Source organism: Peromyscus leucopus, chromosome 3, assembly GCF_004664715.2.
Source record: "Peromyscus leucopus breed LL Stock chromosome 3, UCI_PerLeu_2.1, whole genome shotgun sequence".
Taxonomy (NCBI): Eukaryota; Metazoa; Chordata; class Mammalia; order Rodentia; family Cricetidae; genus Peromyscus; species Peromyscus leucopus.
In genome coordinates this window covers 102,986,064-103,009,549 of record NC_051065.1, presented here as the reverse complement: position 1 = coordinate 103,009,549, position 23,486 = coordinate 102,986,064, and the positions used below count along the sequence as shown (strand labels likewise).

At 47.8% G+C, this 23,486-nt stretch overlaps 1 protein-coding gene and 1 long non-coding RNA gene across 2 annotated transcripts in view; one reads left to right on the top strand and one right to left on the bottom strand.

Moving 5' to 3' along the window:
* Anxa4 (annexin A4) overlaps positions 1-23,486 on the bottom strand; it is a 58,639-nt gene that overhangs the window by 23,898 nt on the left and 11,255 nt on the right. The window contains exons 2-3 of the mRNA XM_028853853.2: positions 7,085-7,131; positions 753-840 (exon numbers count right to left, since the gene is read on the bottom strand). Of these exons, the coding sequence (XP_028709686.1) occupies positions 753-840; positions 7,085-7,087 (91 nt within the window). The 5' untranslated portion in view covers positions 7,088-7,131. The remainder of the gene's footprint in view (positions 1-752; positions 841-7,084; positions 7,132-23,486) is intronic.
* Positions 13,224-16,406, top strand: LOC119087633. Its single transcript, XR_005091117.1, has 2 exons — positions 13,224-13,709; positions 15,940-16,406. It is a non-coding gene; the product is annotated as an uncharacterized LOC119087633 (long non-coding RNA).

The following is a 23,486-nucleotide window of genomic DNA, read 5'->3' as shown; positions in this document are numbered from 1 at the left end:
TGTGTCCAGGGTAGCTGGCAGCACATCCTGTACAGCCGCATCTGCCCTCAGGAAGACAACTGCAGGGTCAGGCCCTGGGAGACGTCCCCTGCCTGCTCACGTACACTGCCTTCCGCATGTCAGTACTGACTCAGCTGCACAGTCACGGAGCAGCCCCAGGCAGGAGTGGGAGCGATGGACTGTTTAAAAAGGTGGAACTTAATGGGAGGAAGTTAGGTCTTTGGGAGGTGTGTTCATAAATCATTTACTCCTGGTCTCTCTCTCTCTCTCTCTCTCTCTCTCTCTCTCTCTCTCTCTCTCTCTCTCTCTCTCTCCTCTCTAGCTGTAATATGAATTAACTTTCTTGTTGATGTGCTATCTAATCACAGGCCCCAAAGGAATGAGCCAGTCAGCCATGGGCTTGATATCCCTAAAGCTGTGATCCAAAACAAACCTTTCCCCTTTTAAAGATGATCGTCTTGGGCATTCTGTTATAGTAGCAGAAAATTCACTACTAACCCACTGTCCCATCCAAATCGTAGACAACCTCTTACCATCGTTTTGTTTGTTTGCTGTTGTTTGGAAGTAGAGGGGATTGAACCCAAGGGCCTTGTGCCTGCGAGGCAAGCACTCTATCAACTGAAGTACCTCAGCTCTGTCCCCAATACATTTTCCTAAAGGTGACCTAGTCATGAATATCAGTGCCCACGGTGCCCTCCTCATGACTGTGACATGCCACACTCAGGACAGTTCACACTCAGAAGGATACTTACCAAGTCCTTTCATGGCCTTCCTCAGGGCCTGGGCATCTTCAACTGCATTGAATCCCGAAGCAGCTTTCACGGTTCCTCCTTTGGTTGCCTGAAAACACAGATGATGGCATGTCAGTCATCTCCCCTTCAGAGTCCCAGGCTCCGCTCCAGGGGCCAGGGTGACAGCAGCAACCGCGAAGGGTAAGGCTCTCACCCTGGTCGAGCTGCCGCCCTCTCTGAGGAAGGCAGACAGTGGGCACCCCTCAAATACACACCCCACAGACAGCGCGTCAGACAGAGAGGTGCCACCGAGGAAGGAGAGTCCTGATGGGCTGCAGGAATGACTGACATTTAGGCCGAGAGATGGTTCATGTGAGGCATTTGGCCACACAACAGTGAAGACAGAGTAAATGCTAGCCCTGGGGCTGTCACTAGCTTTGAAGGTGCCAGAAGTTGGTGGGAGAAATCACACCACCTCGGGTGATGCAATCTCCCAAAAAGGAAAAAAGAAAAAAAAAAAAAAAAGCATGGATTCAATCAAGTTCAAGTCTGCAGAGCCAAAAACATTAGCTGTAAATATAACTCACAAGGAATTGCCAAGCCAATAGTGTAGCTTCTTCAGTCTGAGAGACTGCAGGGGAGACTGGGGAGAGAGGTGGAGGGAGTGACCGTTCCAGAGGTCACAAAGACACACCAGCCAACAGTAGCTGGCACATGCTGCACACCCATCATTCCGGCACTTGGGAGACGGAAGTGGGAGATCAAGAGTTCATGGCTAGCCTCAGCCACATACCTGGTTCAAGGCTAGCCTAGGCTAAAGAGACCCTATCTCAAAAACCCAAACCCTAAACCCCAAACCAACCAACCAACCAACCAAACAAACAAACAAACAAACAAACAAACAAAAAATCAGCCCTCGAGTCGAGCCTTATTTGGATGGAGGATCTGAGTAAGGGAACAGGACAGCTGTAAGACAGATGGACATTTGATATTTTATGACCCAGGGAGTCAGTCCTAAGATTCTCTGGTCTGATAATGGTGCCGTGGCTGCCGATTATGTTTTAAGAGGTTTACCTTTATGCTGCTGACTCAGAGGTGGAAGATAGGATATCTGGAATCGGCTTCAGAATAACCCAGGTGGGAGAAGTAGAGATAACCAGGACACAAAATTGAGTGTGAGTTAGTAATTAACCAGAAGGATGGGAAGGAAGTTAGGCACCGGCAGGCTTGGGGGTCACTGAAGAGACAGAGATTCCTCTCCTGTCCGCTCTGGCCCCACCGCTGGGGTCTCTGTTAACACACTGATTTTAAGGGAGGGGGAAACGTCAAAGGGCTCATCTTTAAGATTTAAAACATCAAATGAAGGGACAGTTACAGATGGAAGAACCAGGGAGGGAGGAGGCAGCAGGGCAAACAGCTGTTATTTCCTCCTGGTAAAGATAGCTATTTTTGAATGTACCTGTGTGTGTGTGTGTGTGTGTGTGTGTGTGTGTGTGTGTGTGCGCGTGCGCGCGCATGGGGAGGGAGGCCAGATGGTGACGTCAGGTGTTTCTGCAGCTACTCCATCTTGTTTTTTAATTTAAAATTTTATCTATGTGTATTGTATACAGGTGCCCGTGAAGTCCCAAAGATGGCATCAGGTCCTCTGGAGCTGGAGGTAGAAGTGGCTGTGAGCCACCAGATGTGGGTGTTAGGAAATGAACTCGGGACCTTTCAAGAGTGACAAGAGCTCTTAACTGCTGAGCCATCTATCCAGCACCTTTTTTTTTTTTTTTTTTTTGTTTGTTTGTTTGTTTGAGATAGGGCAGGGTCTCTCACTGAGCTCACTGATTGGCTGCACTGTCTGGCCAGCTAGCCCCAGGGATCTGCCCGTCTCTGCCTCTACTTGGGTTACCAATGCACACTTCTATGCCTGCTTCTTACATGGGTTCTGGGGATTGAACTCAGGTCCTCAAGCTTGTGTGGCAAGCACATTACCAACTGAGCTACCTCCCCACCCCAAGATGTATACACACACACACACACACACACACACACACACACACACACACCACCACACACACACACACACACACACATCTTCCTTCCTTTTTTTCTTTCTTTCTTGAAACAGACAGTCTCTAGTCCAGGCTGCCTGGCCTTGAAATGAGGGCTTGAACTTCCAACCTTACTGCCTCCAGCTCCTGTGTGCTGGGATACCAGATGTGAGACAGTACACCTGATTTATGCAGTTCTGGGGATCAGGAGGACCAGGAGTTAAAGGTCATCCGTGATGACTCCGAGAGTTTGAGGCTAGCCCAGAGTATGCTCAGGCTGCTGTGGAGTTGGAGACCGGCTGACAGTAAGGACTGAGGCTGCGGGTGTGTGTGTGTGTGTGTGTGTGTGTGTGTGTGTGTGTCCGGGGTCCGGACACAAGGACATGGTGCTGGACAGGGTGAGATACAGAGTGTGAGAGCACAGTCAGACTTCACACATGATTTCAAGCAAAGACGGTGATAGTGGTGTCATTTATCCAGAGGGGACACTGAGAGAGGATGGCCATATCTGACATGATGGGCGTGGAGTTTAGAAGTTCTCTTCTCAAAATGTTTTCTCTTAGGCACCCATGCTAAGCACCATGAGCACTGGTCCAGGACAAGTCTAGAGGTTAACCTAAAATACACATTAGGGCACAACAGCACTGGATGGGGTTTGTTGAGACACCCTAAGGAGAAGTGAAGCGTGAGGGCAGCAGCCTTGGCACCAGCCTGGGTCTCTCCCACTGGATACATCCAGCCCAGCAGAGACTGACAGGCCATCAAGCATGCTGAAGAGAGAAGTCACCCTGGAGATGTAGGAAACTCCACAATGGAGGAAGTGGCCCGCCGCTGTTACAGCAGAATAGAATAGTTAATAGTGTCATATTGTCAACCTGAATCATGTCAGAGAGAAAAACTCTAGACATGCCTATGAGGAAGACACACCCCAGAGTTGGGGGGCACCATTCCATGGCTGCCTGGACTGTATAATACTAAGAAGAAGCTGAGCACGTGCGTCTGCCCTCTCCTCTCTGCCCCTGACTGCAGATGTAGTCTGAGCTTCCACCTCCATGTCTCTCCACCACGACAGACAGTATCCTCAGACTTCGAGCTAAATAAACCTTCCTCCACTGCGTTGCCTTGTTGGGCATCTCGTCATTTAATAGGTTATTAGTAACCAGCAGAAGCACAGAGACAGCAGCCTGATAGGCCTGGCCAGGGGCTTGTCTCCAACCCTTGCAGCTGTGTGCCGTAGAGAGGTTTCATGATTCTCATGTATATATTGAAAAGAATTAAGTCAACTCATGGTGTTGCTGGAATAAGGAAACAGGATGAAAAATGGGAAAGCACTCAGCATGGAGTCCGGGAAAAAGTTAAAATAAAAACTTAGACGAGATGGCCACCACCATCACCATCACCATCATCATCATCACTATGATTGCCATCATCGTCACCATCATAGAAACACAAATCAGGCACATTGCCAAATTAAATATTATAGTGAGAGTCTTTGCTCTCTCTCTCTTATACTGTTTATTGAATCAAGCCAATGAGATGATGACCACGATCCCACAAAAGTCCTCAGCTGCCACAAGGCATAGACCTCCTCTGCTCAGGTGTCAGTCAATGTGTGAGTCATTGGCTGTTGCCTACTCAACGGAGGACAGCAGAGAGCCAGGACATCAGCTTCTGGCACTGTCACCCTCAGAACCTCAGAGCATGACCTTAGCTGGAAGAGGCCCATGCAAATGTGGGATGTTAGGAAGAGGGGACAGTGAAGGGTGGGCCCCAGACCCAACGGACCGCTGTCCTCACAGGAAGACAGACCACAGGGCAAGAGGCAGTGAAGGCGGAACTGGGCTTATGGAGCATGTCAGGAACTCTAAGACTGCCCTTGGCCATGCCAAATTCGGAAGGGACAAGGAGGAGTCTTCACACTCTCAGGTTCAGAGATGATGGGCCAGGTTGACACCCGGGGTTTAGAAATGGGGCCTCCAGTTCTAGGAAGTAAAACACTTGCGCTATCTTTTCTTTTTTAAGTCACTAGGTTTGTGGTACTTGCTACAGCAGCCATGGAAACATGATACATGCACCCAACCTCTTTTATTTTACCTTTTATTAGTAATTTGCTGTGAAAATTCTAGGTTGGTCTAACTTAGCCTGTAAGCTGATCACAAGACTGTGTGTGAGAGTGTGTGTGTGTGTGTGTGTGTGTGTGTGTGTGTGTGTGTGTGTACATGTGTGTGTACATGTGTGTGCACCTATGTACTGGTGCTGAAGATGCAACCCAGGGCCTCACATATGTCAACTCACATCCTCAACTCCCTGAGTTAATGTTTCCTGAGATTCTTTGGAATTCTAGTATTGAAATTTTTTGGATGGTTCTCAAACACCAAGTTCAAGTTCAAACTGCATTGCTGATGACATTGTTATAAATGAAACTTAATGTCTAACAAGAGAAATCGATAGAGAGGTTTGCAAGGGTGATTCCATTTACCTATTAACATCATCAGCAACTCTTTCTTATTCTAGGGGAAAGATCAGGAGCTTTTTTCCCTTGTCAGTCTTGTGAGTGCCTGTATTGATTAAATTCCAGGTCACAATGCACAATTATCTTTTCAAGGAAGATGGGGAGGGGTGATTCCATCCATGCTGGGAAAGCTCGTTGTAGTAGCAAAGGAAACATCACTGTCCTGGCTAGTTTTAGTCAAGTTGACACAAGCTACAGTCATCAGAAAGGAGGGAACCTCAGTTGAGAAAATGCCTCCGTAAGATCTGGCTTTAAGGCATTTTCTTCATTAGTGATTGATGGGGTAGTGCCAACCTTGGGCTGGTGGTTCTGGGTTCTATAAGAAAACACGAGGAGCCCTGAAGAGCAAGCCAGTAGGCAGCATCCCTCCATGACCTCTGCATCAGCTCCTGCCTTCAGGTTTCTGCCCTGCTTGAGTTCCTGCCCTCACTGATTTTGATAATGAACTGTTATGTGGAAGTGTGAGTGAAATCAACCTTTTCCTCATCAAGTTGCTTTGGTCGTGGTATTTCATCACAGCAATACGAACCCCAACTTAGACAATCACAGGGAAGAGCAACAAGCGAACACTAGAAATGGAGCCATGCTACAACTGAGGAAACATTGTTGCTGTTACAACAGGGAAGATGTGAAGATGAGAAGAAGGATCAGAGGGTAAGACATGAATACTGCCAAGCACTGAAATCGATGGCCGGTACAGCCACACAGGTGCACTGAAGAAAAGTAGTTCTCAGAGGGAGAGGTCGGACACAGGGCCCACATTCTGACTCAGCCATCTCCCGACTCAGAAACCTCTCTGAGTGGGGAGAACAGTGGCCCAGCCTAAGGTAGCCCAGAGGCTCAACTTTTACCTCCATGCTGAACTTCACAGAACTCCCAAAGGGACTCAAGCCCAGGCCTGCGCAAAAGACCAGATCACCATGTCCCAAGAAATCAGATCACAGCTGTAAGCAGGGGGCCGATGGCAATCGGGAACTGCTAAGAAGCATCCTTCTAGGGCTAACTCAAGATGCTCAGCAAGTACAGGGCTCTTGACATCTACCCATGTTGACCAGAGTTCGATCCCTGAGACCCATATAAAGACAAGAGAGAACTAACTCCACAAAATTGTCTTCTAACCTCCACACAAATGGCATGTGCTCCCTGACCCCAATACAAAGGAAACATCCCTCTCGGTGAGGCTAAAATGATGGAGCTGTTCTAAGTGATCCCCTGCTGGGGGTAGAAAATGACTTTTCTCTGAGTTGGCCTAGTTGTTCTAAAATGGACAGTTCTGTTTTGCAGAGAGAAAAACATCACTTGTTTCTATATTCTCAGGCTGTTAAACATGTGAGGGTGTCTGCGAATTGATTTTCAGGGTCAAGTTACCACTTTGAAATAAATTTAAATGATGTTAAGAAAAGAAAGGAAGGAAGGAAGGAAGGAAGGAAGAAAGAAAGAAAGAAAGAAAGAAAGAAAGAAAGAAAGAAAGAAAGAGTGAGCAAGTGATCGAGCCAGGCTAGGCAGTGCAAGCCTTTAATCCCAGCACCCGTGAGGCAGAGGCAGGCAGGACTCTGTGAGTTCGAGGTCAGCCCAGTCTACATAGTAAGTTCTAGGACAGCCAGGGCTATGTAGAGAGACCCTGTCAGAGAGAGCCAGAGAGCCAGAGACACACTCGCAGAGATAGAGAGACACAGAGAGAGACTGCCTGCCTCATATCTTCCCTGTCCTCTGCTGAACAAACAGAGCTTTGTTTAAGCTACGGGTCCCTAAGTACACATCCTGTGCCTGCCTGTGGCTGGCACCAGGTGGGGCGAGGCTCTTACCATGGCTGTAGGTCACACTGAGAGTTCAGTCACCCTGGTAGAAGCTCCTGTGAAAAAAGCAGAAGAGAAATGACTGCGACCAGGGATGTGGCATTAATCGTTAGGGTACCATGTTTTCATGAAGTTGAGCCAAGAGGAAATGACACATGAATTCATCAAAAGGTCACCTGTGGTGGGGCCAGAGCTCCCAGACCAGGCTAATCATTAAAGAGAAGATTGGAGCAGCTGAGTTTATTGTGCCAACAGCAGCTTCCTAACTGCTCTTCGGTTTGGAGGTGCGCACTACACCTGTGCTACTGTTTTGTTGGGGGGAGGTGCCGCAAGTGACCCTCAGGACAGATTCTGACTTGTACCCTACTGCAGGTCAGCACAGGGGCGAGAAGGGACGAGCTATCGGAACCAGGAAACTACAGGACTCAAGACTGCCCAGTGTGTGTGCACATGTGCCTGCATGTGTATGAATGGGTGTGTGTGTGTGTGTGTGTACCCCCATGTTGTGTGTGTGCTCATGCATCTGTGTACCTGCATCTGTGTACATGCATGTGTCTGCATGTATGTCTGCATACATATGTGTGAATGTCTGTGTGTGTCTTGACAGTTCTCCCAGCATCGGACTCTGTTCTCTTCCCAGATGCTATTACTACTGCACCATCTCAGGATCAGAAAAGGACGTTCCCTCATTGATACCTCACATATCCATATTTGTTCTCAGTTTCCAGTGCCCCCTCCTTCATCAGGAAAGCCTGTGTGCAAAAATTTCCCTGTGTGCTCCCACTCTTTTGTGGGGTTCCCTTGTGAGGAGCAGGCCTACTGCCTCCAGTTCCCACCTCTAAGTCATGTGGACCTGGCACCTCAACGCTCAAATGGTCACCCTGGACCAATGATTAGGACATCTGAGAGCTTGTGGAAAACACAAAATCAGCTGGGTGGAACATGCTTGTAATCACAGAACTCGGGAGGCTGAGGCAGGAGAATTGTGAGCTGAAGTAAGACTGTCTCAAAAACTGCACAGCATGTCTGGAAATGTAGCTCAGTTGGTAGAATGCTCATCTAGCGCGCAGGAACCTCTGGGCCAGAGCCCCGCATGGAACCTGCCCTTGTCAAGCAGCTGAGTCTCAGCCAATCACAAGCCAATCTACCTGGCTTCTGAACAGACAGATGAGAACTGTAACCAATCAGTTGTCTCTTACACCTCACTTCCCTTTTCTGTACATCACTTCCTTTCCTTTCTTCTGGTTTTAATTAAAACCTGGTGCCACAGAATGGGCTTCTGACCATCTTTGATCTGGGCTCTGGCCTGGTTCCAGGATCATAAATAACGCCCATTAAGATCTGCAGTTAGGTGCATTGCTAATTTGTCTTTAACATGGAGGCTATTCCAATCAGGGTACCAGGAAGGAGCGGGCCTGATAGTGTAGCCCAGAAGCACCTCAGGAAATGCCATCTAAGCTGAAGGAAGAGTGTGGGTTGGCCTTGAATTTCATATATATAGTAAAAAAGGACCCTCCTGGCTCCACTTCCTGAGTGCTGGGATTACAGGCCTACAACACCATGCCCCCATTCATCTGATACTGAGGATTGAACCCAGGGCTTAGTGCATGCTGGGCAGGCATCCTGCCCACTGAACTACAGCCTCAGCTCAGCTGAATGAGGCTCTACTGAAGGGCAGAGGCAGCCTCCCCAAGTTCCAGGAGGTCTCTTCCAGGTGGAGGGAACAGTTATGCAAAGACCCCGAGGCAGAAAGGAGCTAGTGTAGCCAGTGATTCTATGGATCAGAATAAGATGCCCATAAAAGGGAGGGGAGCATGGGAACTCCCTGTTCCTTCCTCTACACTTGCCCTCTGTGCCTGCTTCTGAGATACATCTTTGATAAAGCATGCGTGATTCATTCGGTAAACTCTTTCCTGAGTTCGGCAGTCAAACACAGGGGAGCTATGGGATCCCCTGGTTTATTGTCTGTGGGCCAGAAGCACTTCCTGGCCTTGGGAGTGGCTCCTGAAGTGGGCAGCATGGTGCGACAGAGCCTTTAGCCTGTAACAGTATTGGAACTGCATCAAGGTGGAGGGTACCCACTTGGAGCCAAGAAAGAACTGAAGCATTGCTTGGTGTGGGAACCCACCGCCCCCACATCTGGTGGCTGGTGTTCACCTGACAGGCTGAGTCCCTCTAACTGAAGGAGAATGAAAGCCTCCGAACCCAGGTCTCTCTGGTCTCTTCCCTGTTTGACTTTCCCAAAATTGGTCATGGGAACCAGACTCCTAGAGCCCTCCCCATTCCCCTTGAGTAAGCCACAGGGCCCAGAACGTTGAGTTAACCTTTCCTGTATGTCTGTGTAGGAGCTGGCCATAAGGAAATTCTCTTATCTGTCTTGTTTGACAGTAAATCACGGGACTCTCATTGCAAGCGGCTCTTGCAGGACACTCAGGAGAAAGGAACGCACAGTCCAGGAAGACTCCCAACAGAGGTCTTGCTGCCTTTCCCCTCAGCTCACCACCATTGGATCAAGCCTTCTGCCCGGTAGGATTTCTACACACTCATCCATTCTCCACAGAACCTAAACATAAAATCAGAATGTCCCCCAGGCCTGGTGTGGTGGCATACATCTTCAAATCCCAGCACTCAGGAGGCAGAAGCAGGCAGATCCCAATGAGTTTGAGACCAACATGGTTTACACAGTGAGTTCCAGGCCAGCCAGGGCTAAACAGTGAGGCCCTGTCTTTAAACAATAAAACAAACAAACAAACAAAACCTCAGAATTTTCCTGGGGTGTTCAGGGTCTTCATTTATGAAGACTTGAGTCTCATATAAAATGTTGATTAAGTAAATGTGTCAAGCTTTTTATGTGGTAAATGTCTTGTTATTGGACTCTCAGACATATCACACCTTTTTGTGCTATTTGGCACCAGATGTTAAGAGTCAAGGCCAGCCTGGGTTACATTTGTGTGATTGGAGACCCACAGCTTGCCGTGGAACTATCAAGCAGACGTCCACGATCAGACAAGCAGATTTTCCTGAGGGAATACCAGTCTGGAGGGCTGCAGTGAAGCCACTGTGAGGCCTGATTACGCTGAGAAAGACAGACAGTCCCTCTCTCCATGTAGAAGTCAACAGAACACAGCAAATAAAGCCGCTGCTAGGCCGGGTATGCAAGCCACATGGGCCTGGCTTCATGATAACCGGGGTGACCACCCTCCACATACACCTACCACCAAATGGAGCTCCTGCTTGGAGGAGGGTGCACCACGTGTCTCTTTTATTAAACAGGGTCTTTAGCCTAGGCTGCCCCTAACTTCTCTATGTGGTTTGGGATGGCCTTGAACTCCTGATCCCCCTGCCTCCTCCTCTGACATGCTGGGATTACAGGCATGCACCTCCATGAATGGTTTATGAGTGTTGGGTACTAGACCCAGAGCTTTGCGTCTGCTAGCCAAGCACTCTACCAACTGAACTACATTCCCAAACTGGGAAGCACATTTCTCTCTCTCTCTCTCTCTCTCTCTCTCTCTCTCTCTCTCTCTCTCTCTCTCTCTCTCTCTCTCTCTCTCTCTCTCTGGAGCTGAGGATTGAACCCAGGGCCTTGCACTTGCTAGGCAAGCACTCTACCACTGAGCTAAATCCCCAGTCTGGAAGCACATTTCTAAATGTTTATTTAAAAATGAGACGAATGGGCCAGGCGGTGGTGGCGCACACCTTTAATCTCAGCACTCGGGAGGCAGAGGCAGGCGGATCTCTGTGAGTTCAAGGCCAGCCTGGTCTACAGAGTGAGATCCAGGACAGGCACCAAAGCTACACAGAGAAACCCTGTCTGTGAGGGAGGGGGTTGTTGGGGGTAGGGGGACCCGAACGAGTGCCAGCCAGATGGCTCAGTGGGTGAAGGTGCTTGCTGCCAAGTCTGATGACCTGAGTTTGATCCCTGGGACACACATGGTGGAAAGAAAGGACATACTCCCATAAGGTGGCTTCAGACCTCCACACTCACTCTGTCACACATGTGTGCCCAGACACATACACATCAATGGGCAAAACCAACAAATAACTATGTAATTAAAATATAAAAACAACTAAGGTGAATTAAACACATATGAATAGAGGCAAAACCAAAGGTCATGAGCAGAGCTCCTGCTACTGCCCTGTGCCACCCCCCCCCCCAGGCACCCAGCTGCACATCCCTGTCAAAGGGTGATTCCGCCAGGAGCAACCCAGCTGCTGTCGCTACCATGCTACCACGTAAGTTAGGAGCAGACGGCAAGTGAGGGGGCAGGGAAGAAGGGCACCTCCCCAAAACCGGGGAGCCTGGACTAAGAACTTTTCCACAGCTTCCTGCTCCATAAGAAGCGGGGAATCAGAGCCACGCCTGCTGGGAGTCTTGAGAGTCACCGCTCAAGGAGCCAGGAATAGTTTACTAAGATAGAAAACAAGAACGGAGTCTTTGGCAGACAGTTTATGTGGCTCTGCGGGCAGCATGCACACTAACTAGGTCCATGTACCTAAGATAACTGTTGGGCCTCCTTACAGTGCCAAACGTGTGTCTACGCAGATGACAGTGTGTGGAAAGCGGTGCCTTTGATTCTTGCCCGGCTGTGGATAACGTGAAACTCGTCTACCAACCTGCGTCTGAGTGGTGTCAGGTTCCTAGCGAGGCCACAGACTCGTGGCAAGGGGGAAGAAGAACAGCAGAAAGTCTGGGCCTTAACATTGACTGTCAATTGAAGGGACCCGGAATCACCTCGGGCACAAACCTCTGGACGTGTCTGTCAGGGAGTTTCTGGACTGGACTAAATGAGAGGGGAGGACACATCCTATCTGTGGGCAGCACCATGCGGTGAGCTGGGGTCCTGGATTGAATAAAAAGGAGAAAGTGAGCTGAGCATCAATCATCTCTCTGCTTCCTGACCATGGATTCTGAGTGACCCGCTGCCCCATGCTCCAGCTGCCTTCCACTCCATGAGAGACTGCTCTCAAGTTCTGAGCCAGAATTATCGCATCTCTCCCTAGCTGCACAAGAAAATGCTATCTTCCCATCCCAGAGGGTCTTGCCTCCTGAAGCCCCACTACATCCCCTTGCCTGGTGGCTCCCTGTGTGTGGCCTAGACTCTTGCTTTCTCAGCTTCCTGGACATCTTGGACCTTTCTTTCCGAGGGCCTGCCTAGAATTCCCTAAACTGAACTATAGGTCCATCTTTTCAATGACTCAGAATCATGTTGGGGTTTTAAAAACTTTGCTCTCACAAAGAGGGTAAAGTAATGAGCAGGCAGGCCTCAGCTTTTCCTCTGGAAAAATGCAAGCAGTCAAATGACCCCAAAGGCATCAGGACTGGTCCAGATGCAAAGTGACAACAGGAGGTGACACATCTTTTTAGAACTGCCTGAAACCCCTCAGGGACACACAGAGCTGTGCGTGGAGCGACTGCCACTCCCTAGCCATGTCCAAATGTCACGTGCAGAAAGGGTTGGGGATAGGGAAGCTTTGAAGGTATAGGTTAAGCCAGATGTGGTAGTGCACACCAGTGATCCCAGCACTCAAGAGGATCTCTGAAACTAGACTGGACTACATATTGACACCATGTCTTAAAAAGAAAATAAACTGCTTTAGAGCAACTGAGAGGAAGCTGGGAATCGAACATGAGACCTACAACAATGGCAGTCACAGAAGGGAAACTCAGCTGCCAGTGAGTCACCTGCTTCACTGAAGATTACATACAGTCACAGAAATAGTTCACGGCAGACTCATGAAGAAACACTGGGTTGTCAAGAGCATGTCTCTCTTATTTCCCAGGCTCACATCTAGAAGGGTTAATGTGCACAGCCTCACTAGCGGCTCTCCTGCGTCCCCATCAACAGACTGTCACCGCCCTGAGCTGAATGCTGACTCAGGCACCACACTTCTCATGTCCGTTCTGCACATATGTGGAACAAGGGCCTGCTATTGGAAAACTATTTTGGTGGGTTCAAAGCCAGCCTGGTCTACACAGGGAGGCCCTGCCCAAAAAACAAAACCCCACTGCCAAAACGCCCTCCTCCTGGAAAACAGGCAAAATAGATGCCCCCTCTCCTGAGAATTAGACAGTAAAATCAGCAAACATCAAGACGCAGATATGCAAAGTCACCTCCAGCGAGAACAGCCAGTCTGAGCAGGCCAGCTGGAAGATAGGCAAATCTGAGGAGAAACTGCCTGTCAACACGCAAGCTCTCCCACAGTCCGAAGAGACTCACTATGACCTGTCCCAAGGAAAGGTGGATCCAGACACTGACCCACACCCCGGGACAGGCGACCTGAGCCTTCTTCCGGAATGAACTTGTCTGCACCGTGTTCTAACTCTGGCACATGCTCGCTTCCCTGGGGAAGTCACATGTGAGTGACTCACCCACTCACTCGGTTGGAACACAGTTTCATTTTACATCCCACAAGGACAGATTTAACTTCTGGTCTTCAGGGGTAGTGAAGGGTGTGAGCAGGCACCACCCAAGGAGGAAGGCTCTCAAAACTGCCAACGATGTGGCAACAGAGACTGTCTACTCTTTCTTGGAACTTCCTTCCTTCGTGAGACAAGTTTCACTGGAGTGATGGGTTTGGAGATGGGGATGCAGGCATTTCCAAACCTTTACTCAAAGACAGGACATATAAGGTATGTGAAAGTGAATTTAGAAACAAACCTGCATTGAGTAAAATCTACAGGACATCGCTGTTCCAGACTGAGAGCTCCAGCACGGGGTGCCCACAGACTTCGATGGAGTCCCCGGTGCTAATGCCTCTCAAGCAGACCGAAACTTTAACAAACAGGAAAACTGGGATAAGGAGGCCGCTCCGTGGACAAAGGGTTTGCCATGCAAGCCTGAAGACTGGAGTTTAGACCCAGAACCCACACAAAAGTCCTGTAAGCGTGGCAGTCTGTCTGTAATCCTAGCTCTCTGGAGGGAGGGAGGGATTTAGAGAGGGGGAGAGATCTCAATAAATAAAGTAGAGAGCAATTGAGTAAACCCTTCAGGTCTCTGCACATGTTCTGTCTAAAACTTGTACAGGTATAGCAGCATGGGAAACAACAGTATCAACCCATAACCTCCCGGGCACATATTTCACATACAGTTTACACTATCTGAGCTAACAGATTGAGAAGCGATTATTTTATATATGACTTACACCGTCCCCACCCTTTCTCCGCCCTTCTCTCGTTTTTTATCAAAGTATGGACTCTATTCCAATGGCTTCTTTATCTAAACGGCCGAGGGAGGAGTTGGGGACATTGATCACACGGGCCTCTACAGTCCCGGAACTAACGCTCCTGGCTGCCTGGGGAGTCTTCATCATCATCTTCATCTTCTCAGACAAAACTGAGGCTTTAGGTCAAAAGCCAGCTCATGACCAGTCTAGGATAAAAACCTCATTTCGTCCTGTTTGGTTTGAGCTCTTAGTTCCCTTGGTGTTTTTTATTTGTTTGTAAGGAGTGGGTGGGGGTACCTCATTTTATAGCTTAGGCTAACACAGAATTCACTACATAATCTAGACTGTTCTAAAACTCACTACAATCTTGCTTCAGCCTTCTAAGTTCTGGGCTCTCAGGCATGAGCAATCGAGCCCAGCTTCCTCCGTCCTGTTTGAAATATTTCAAATCGATTGGAATGTCACAAGAGCAAAAACTGACTGAGGTAAGTTCTGTGCTGTATTAAGAAGCAAAGTTAAAAATCTACATTTTACTAAAACAAAAAGAGCCCACATGGCCTAGGTGGTTGGCAGGGAAACTGGTTGGGTCCTGCCTGTTTAGCTCAATCCTCACCTTGTTAAATGTCTTGCCTCAGTTTCCCCAGGCATAAGCTTCAAGCTTTATAAATGTAGCTGGTGACACCGATTCTTAGGCCGGCATTCACCAGCGCTGTGGAGTCTTCTCTTTCCCTCCCCACCCCTTTCTCAACAGCCCTCAACAATGCTTAAGGACTGGAGACCTTTGGGGTTCTGATTGGCTGCATCATTTTGTTGTTGATGGTTGTGAGATTTTGGTGTGGTGGAGGCAGAGGCAGGCGGATCTACATGAGTTTGGTGTTGTGAAATATTTAACTATGTAAAGATGTGTTACATTATGCTACAGAATATTACTCTAACTGTGTAAAGGTGTGTTACTTTTTATGTTGCATTTGTTTAATGATATAAGGATGTGTGTTTATTATGTTTCACCTTGCCTGCCTAAGGCACCTTATGGGTCTAATAAAAAGCTAAACAGTCAGTAACTAGGCAGGAGAGGGATAGGCAGGGATGGCAGGCAGAGAGAATCTAGGCTTGAGAAGAACGAGGGAGAAGAGAGGAGAGAACAATGGAGAAAGAGAGGGGCATGCCGGGGCAAGCTGGCAGCTGCCAGGCAGACAGACAAGAGAAGCAGCGGAAGTAAGATGTATAAAAGGAAGAAAGGAAGCCGGGCAGTGGTGGCACACGCCTTTAATCCCAGCACTCGGGAGGCAGAGGCAGGCGGATCTCTGTGAGTTCGAGGTCAGCCTGGTCTCCAAAGCGAGTTCCAGGAAAGGCTCAAAGCTACACAGAGAAACCCTGTCTCGAAAAACCAAAAAAAAAATTTAAAAAAAATTTAAAAAAGGAAGAAAGGAAAAAGTCCTGAGGCAAATGTAGATGAAGAGAAACAGGTTAAGTTAAAAGAGCTAGCCGGAAATGAGCCTAAGTTAGGCTGAGCATTCATAATTAATAAAAAGTCTCCATTTCATGATATGGAAACTGGTTAGTGGCCCAAACGAAAAGGCCTAGTACAGTTCAATGCCAGCCTGGTCTATAGAGGGAGTTCCAGGACAGCCCCGGTTACACAGAGAAACTCTGTCTTAAAAAAACAAACAGAAACTGTTCTGACTTTTAACTTGCAGAGAAAGCTGATTCACTCCCTCTCCAGCTGGGGGCAAGAGGAACATGGAGTGGACTTTCCGAGACGGACCAGAGTCTCACTGAGGTGTCCTGAACACCCGGTCACTCTGTCCACAGCAGCTGGATGGACACCTGCTCTGTGCACACTTTCATTCTACTACTACACCCTTCAGAATGGAGGATTATCACCCATGCCTGACTGAACAATCTATCATCAAAAATCCTGCAGGCCACTGAGAGCTACGTCACTACACTTGCTGGGGAGGACTCTCCAGCCTTCCTCAGCATCACCACCAGCTTCCAGCTGCCCTCAATCCCAGGAAGCAGTCTTGTTCCTCCACAGTAGCTTCCTTACTGCTGAGAGGCTCGAAGCATCAGGAAAGCTGAGCTTACCATCCATACCCCGCTCTCTGCAGCAAGAGGGAGTTTATTTTTAAATAAATATTGACCCTTGAGTTGCATTAAAGAACAGATATTTTATCAAGACTGTCTCATGTGTCCCTGTCATCTAGAGAAGTGGGTGTCATCCTGTACACTGTAGGGAAATTAAGCATGGGGTCCCAGGTCACTTGCGTGAGAGTGATGGGTTGCTCATTCAGATCCCATGTTCTCTGTGTCACACCATGCCGATACCTGAGTGTGCACACATGTAAATGAAGTCTAAAGGCAGATGACTATTCCGGAAGCTTTCAAAATAATAACGCAGTGCAAACTTTTAAGTTGTTAGGGCTAGAGAGATGGCTCAGCAGCTAAGAGCTTGGATTGCTCTTGCAGAGGACCCAAATTTGTTTCCCAGCACCCATGTTAGAAAGTTTACAACTGCCTGTAACTCCAGCTCCAGGGAATCTGACACCTCTGGCCTCCACGGGCATCTGCAGTCAAATGCACACACACCCCACCCCCACCCCAGCAAAATAAATACACATAATTCAAAATGTAAAAAAATCCTTTAAAACCCTAAAATTTTAAATCGACGTGTTTCTTGCTAAATCAGTGGCTTTCTTGTTTTTCCTCTTTAACAAACTGGATGCAAAAGCTAAAACAACTAGAAAATACTTTTCCCAGATGAGTTGGCTGAGACTGGAGCATACTTAATCTGGCAGAGGGCTGACTGCTAGTCAAAAGCAAAAAACTGGTGCCGTGCAAATCCAGAAACACATTTCTAACTGCTGCACCTCTGTCTAGGCTCAGCCATCCAGCCTTTGGGATAATGCCCCTTGGAGCTGACAGGTGGTCAGCAGCATGCCATCTCCAGACGAAGCCCCAGGATTCCAACAGGCACATTATGTGCCCGCCTTAGAACAGAACAGGGCCTGGCATCCTGCGAATGCAAGTGGGAAGGCCATGGCTGGGCCAACCATAATGCGAAAATGCTAGACACATAGCCACATCCATAGTCACAGGAGTACCCATAGTACTCAGGAAGCTGATGCGGGAGGATGGAAAGTTTGAGGCAGCTGAGTTACAAAACAAGACCTTAGTATGTGTCACACACACACACACACACACACACACACACAGAGTGCTGTTGGCTCCAGCAACTCACTGGGGAATGATATGATTGATTAGTCTGAATCCAGAGTCGGGGGGTTAGACAGTGAGCTCACGGGCTGTTTACCCTGCAGCTTGAAGAGCATCCAGCAGGCACCAGCAGGAGAGTGAGGAGCTCCAGAAATAGCTCTTCTGGGTTTTGCTATGAACTGAAAGAACCAGGGGCATTCATGCAAAGCCTCTGACGAGGCAAAGTAATGATACGATTTTTCCAGCCCAGATAGTGGTTGTTTTAAGTTATCATGGCAGTGACCTCCAGGCTTAAAACACAACTCTTTTGTTGCTCAGTTAGAACTGGTTTTCTTTATTTCAGATCAAACTGCCAAGCACACCACAGCCGAGAAAATGATGAGTGTATACAAAGGAGACAGGAATTCAGGGCTGGAGGGATGGCTCAGCTCTTTAAGAGCACTTGCCTTTGCCGAGGACCTGGGTTCTGTTCCCAGCACACACATGGTGGCTACAACCACTTGTAACTCTAGTTCCAAGGGATCCAGAGCCCTCTTCTGTTCTCTGTGGGCACTGCATGAATGTGGTGCACATATGCGCATGTTGATAAAAACATCTACTCATATAGAGAAACCCTGTCTCGGAAAAAAAAATCTACACAGACAAAATAAAAACAAATAAATCTTTTGTCTGTTCATCTTTTTGAGACATGATCTCACTGTGTAACTCTGGCTATCCTGGAACTCTGCGTGTAGACCAGGCTGGCCTCCAACTCACAGAAATCCTCCTGCCTCTACTTCCTAAGTGCTGAGATCAAAGGCATGTGCCACCATACCCAGCTAATAAATCTTTTGAAAAAGGAAACAGGAATCGAAATGGGGGGAGGGTCCCATAGAAAATGTATTCCTGCCAGGGTTGGATTATTGATGCTCTTTAGGGAGTATCCGGCACACCCTGAGTTGCAGATAGTCAACAGTCTCATCCACAGGACCTGCTGACAGCCTGGTAGCCACTTAAAAGTTCTCTGTGCTGTCTCACCGTGGGCAGCTGGGTATACCCTTCAACAAGAGAACCTGTGTCATCCTTCTCATGAGAAGTAGCCGGGGGAAGTCCAGGTCCAAGGGCAGCAAAGCCAGCTTCCCAAGCTTAGTTGAAAATTTCCCATCATAGCCACTCAGAACAGAGATGTCTCTTTAAATCTCATGCTATCCTCTCTCCAGAATAAAGTGGGTGGAGTCCTGTGGACCATTTGTTCTAATAATCTTTATATACATACTTCCTAGGTATGAAGTTTGGGCCAAGGTACAGTTTCTCAGATCTCAATATCTCGGGGGCTACATAGAATCAATAGCAAGATCTCGTGATACAGAGAATAATTAAGTTATTACTCCAAATTCTTAGAATGGTAAACACACGATGAACCTGACAACGTTTATCTATTCCTTTTATTACTATTTGTTCCAGAATAATCAGGTCCCATATATGAGAACCAGCTCTATACCACAGTGAGACCAAATGAAAACGGTCTGGGATTGTTCAGAGTGAAACTTATTGGGGACTTGGTGATAGAAGAGATGTCCCCCTTACCTACCAGGAGCAAGAGCAGGTTGATCTTGTGTCAGAAAGACATTAGGATAAAAGTGACTTCATCCAAGCCAGAAGGCACCTACATCACCTCAAGTGAAACTCAAAGAGACAGGATAGTCCTGGCCCCAGAGTCTGGCAGTGAGTCCCACCGTCACTTTAAAGTTTGTTTGGAGTAAGCTAGGCAGCCATGTGGGAAGGAGGGGTTGGAGATCAACCAGAGCTACTCAGGGGCAATCATGGCGGTTTGATGCAAGATGGCTGCTGTCAGGCCAAGGTAAATCTGCAGGTGATTCTCTCCAAATAACCTTTCCCCACCACATCTCTAAAGTCTAGCATTATCCACTCATGGCTTACCAGGCAGAGATAGTGCTGTAGTCTTACAAGATGGAATGAGTTCTGTGAATGAATAGTAGTGAAGGCTGTAAAAATAATGTGAACATACACTTCAGTATGGTAACTAATTTATCTTATGTGTATTTTACCTCAGTATTTTTGTGTATGTGTATGTGCACATACATGTCTTTTTGGGTGCATACACGTATGTAGGCATGTGTACACGTGTGCTCATGTGAGTGTGGAGGTCAAAGGTCAACTTTAGGTGTCATTTCTCCTTAAGCACCTTGTCTTTTGAGACAGGGTTTCTCACTGGCCTGGAGCTTGCCAAGTACACACCACCACGCCCAGCTGATTTGCCTGGATTCAAAGGCTCAAACTCGGGTCTTCTTGCTTGGGTACCAACTGAGCCATCTCTCCATTCCCTTAAGAATGCGTCCTTTTAAAGGTCCTCTTTAAAAATCCTTTGTAAAAATCTCTAGTCACTTAAAATCATGAATATTATGCCTCAATAAAATAACATACAATTTTACAGCCCAAGACACGGCAATCGCCTCTGGGGAACACGTTGCTCTTCCTTTCACTTATCAACACCCACTCTAACACAAATGAAATCCAAAAGCCCATATGGTCCTCCACAGCATCATGGGTAACATCGTGTCTCCTCAGCGTAACAACCACTTAAAGAAAGACTGTCCACAACTAGGCTCTTTCATAAGGTTCCATGTTTCTTGACCAATCCAGGATGATTTTGGAATCAAAAGCCCTCGAGGAAATGTGGAAGGTCCCTTGGTTCCATGCCCCTCCTTCAGGAAGACTGTAAGCAAACTATTCTGGGCATGTGGGAATCTCATGCAGGAACCTCAGCTGGCTGGTTCTAGTTCTTTCTGTCACCAGAGACTCTCATATACTATCTGTACATGCACCAAACTGGGTGTGCCTCGTGGATCGAAGACCACAGTCCATCATATGCCAAGACCAAGATTCCAAAGCTGCTTGGGGTCTCCTTTCATTCTAGCAATCTGAAGTCTTAGGCTCAACACAAGGGCACCCCAACAGAGAAAGGTGGGGTTTTTTGTTTTTGTTGTTTTGTTTTGTTTTTAATTTAGACACAGCCTTTCTACATATCCTGGCTATCCTAGAATTCACTATGTAGACCAGGCTAGCCTCAGACTCACAGAGATCCACCTGCCTCTGCCTCCTGAGTACTAAGACTAAAGGCATGCATCACCATGCCCAGCTCAGATACCTGACTCTTGAATGCTCTTTCCCGAAGAGATTAAAATCTTTCCATCTTTCTTTACAAAATCCTGGTGACACAGGATAATAGAACAGTTTGCATCCAAATAAGAGAGTGGGATGCAGGGGGTTTGAAGAAAAGGGAGCCCTATGCAATGGGGCTACAGATGTCCGTCGGTTCAGCAGTCATGGGAAGTGGCATGGAGGGTCCTTAAAATTGCTAAAATTAGGGCTGGTAAAGGCACTTGCTTCCAAGCCCTATAACCCAGGTTCAAGCCTTAGAATCCACATAGTGGACGGAGAGAATTGACATGCAAAGGTTGTCCTCTGGCCTTTATATGTAGAGTGGCATGTACTCCCCCCCCCCGAAAAAAAAAAAAACTCAAAGAAAATGTAAATTCAAGACCAGCCTGGTTTACAGAGTGAGTTCCAGGACAGCCAGGGTTATACAGAGAAACGCTGTCAAAACAATAACAACAAAAAAGCAGAATTATATTATATTATGATCTAACCTCATTTCTGGGTATTGACCTGAAAGATTGGAAATGAGTTTGTTGAACAGAAGTCTGCACCTGAGTTACCAGCAGACCGCTCACCACAGCGGATGACAGAATCAACCTAAGTGTCCATCAGCAGGTGAACGGACAAAGAAAAGTGGTAAATTCGTATCTGGGATGCTTTTTACCTTTAAAGATAATGTGGTCCTTGTGACAACAAATCAAAGAAAAGAACATCGTGCTAAGTGAAATAAGCCAGGCACAGACAGACAGACAGAGCATAGGGACTCTAAACCAGCAGAACTCAAAACACAGGGAGAGTGCAGGGCCGGTGGTGGCTTGCACCTGCTGTCATCCCAGCATTCAGGAAATGACAGCAGGAGGGTGGAGACTCTGGAAGTCTGGGAATGGACAGAGGATGATCCCAAAAGGCTCCAATACATCCGTGAAGGAAGGGTGGGAGTTTTCTTTATTGGAGTCACTGTACAGTACAGTAAATGTGACAAATAACACCACATACTTCAAATTCACTGAGAATTCATCTTAAATATTCTCACCACAAAGAAAAGTAATGGGGTAATGAATATGCCAAGAGGCTTGACTTAATTATTTGCTATATATCCATAAACCACAGTGTCACTTTCTGACCCAGATACACACAATCATTTATCCATATACAATTTTTTAATGGCTTATATTCCTTATTTTTATTTTATGCACATTGGTGTTTTGCCTGCATGTATTTCTGTGTAAGGGTGTCAGGTGACCTGTAACTGGGATTACAGACAGCTGTGAGCTGCCACGTGGGTGCTGGGAATTGAACTCAGGCCCTGCAGAAGAGCAGCCGGTGCTCTTAACTGCTAAGCCATCTCTCCAGCCCCCCATATACAATTTTTAAAGTTGCTTTTTGAAGCCAGGCATGGTGGCTCAAGCCTATAATTCCAGTACAGAGGTAGAGGCAGGAGGATCAGAAGCTCACAGTCATCCTTAGCTGCCTAGTGATGCCAACCTGGGCTACATGGGCCCTGCACCACCACCTTCCCCTCCCCCCATCCCCCCACCCCCCACCCCCACAAAAAAAAAAAGTGTCTTAAAAAGTACAGGAGTGGCCGGGCGGTGATGGCGCACGGCTTTAATCCCAGCACTCGGGAGGCAGAGGCAGGTGGATCTCCATGAGTTCGAGGCCAGCCTGGTCTACAGAGCGAGATCCAGGAAAGGCGCAAAGCTGCACAGAGAAACCCTGTCTCGAAAAACCAAAAAAAAAAAAAAAAAAAAAAAAAAAAAAAAAAAAGTACAGGAGTGCTGCCTGGAGATGGTTCAGTGGGCAAAGCATTTGCAGCCCAAGCATGAGGACCTGCGATCAGATCCCCAAGCACCACTGGTTAATAATAATAATAATAATAATAATAATAATAATAATAATAATAATAAAAAGAAAAGGGCATGGCAGGGAGCCTGTAACCCCAGCTCTTGGGGGATGGAGACAGAAGGATCCCTGGCCAGTCTGCCTAGATAAATCAGTGAGGTCCAGGTTCAGTGAGACACACTGTTAATAAAAACATGGTGGGGAGCAAAGGCACCTGGCTTTCATCTCTGGCCCCACACACTCACGCACACAGCTCAGGAGGAATGGGACTGCAGCAAGCTAGCATGTGGCTAGGCTTCCAGATGTCCTGCTGGGTTCTTTTGGCCCCAGAGGGGGATATAGGCTTTATGTGACCCTGTCCTGCTGTAGAGTCGGCCACCGGGCCACCCCCATTCATCCAGGAGGGAAGAGCACACTTTTTCCAGATGAACAGGAAAAGTAGCATGTTTTTCCTCCACAGAGTGGGGCAGAAATCACACCCTGCGCAGACCGGCCCTGAGGCCTCAGCTCTGCCAGTGCCCTCAGAGGCAGCCAGCTGTGTGGGCAGCATCTCCGTCAGCCACACCCTCCCTGGGCCAGGGTGGGGCTCTGCTCCCAAATCTTTCCAGAACTCAAGCTGAGTCTGGCAGAAAGACACAAAGCAGAAGTGTTCAAGCTTCCTCTGTGGCTTTCTGAATCACGGAGGGAGCTTTGCTATTTATGGGGAAGCCTCCCCCAGTTTTGTGTGTGGATCCTCTTCAAGGCGGGAGTAAGAGAAGAGACTTCCTGACAAAACTGGAGACTGCAGGGCTGACCTGAGGTGGCAGCATCAGGCTGAGAGGGGCTGACAGTAGCTTACCAGGACTGAAGTGGAAAAAGCGGGGGAGGAGGGGGACATCAGTGTCTGGCCCTGCTCTCTCCCAAACCTGAAGGGAGATGTTGGGAAGGAAACCATAAAGTCACAACAGACTCGGGAGATGTATATAGATGAGAATATGTTTTTCCCTCAGAGGACCAGCCATTGAGGTAGAAAAAAGAAACAGGGCTG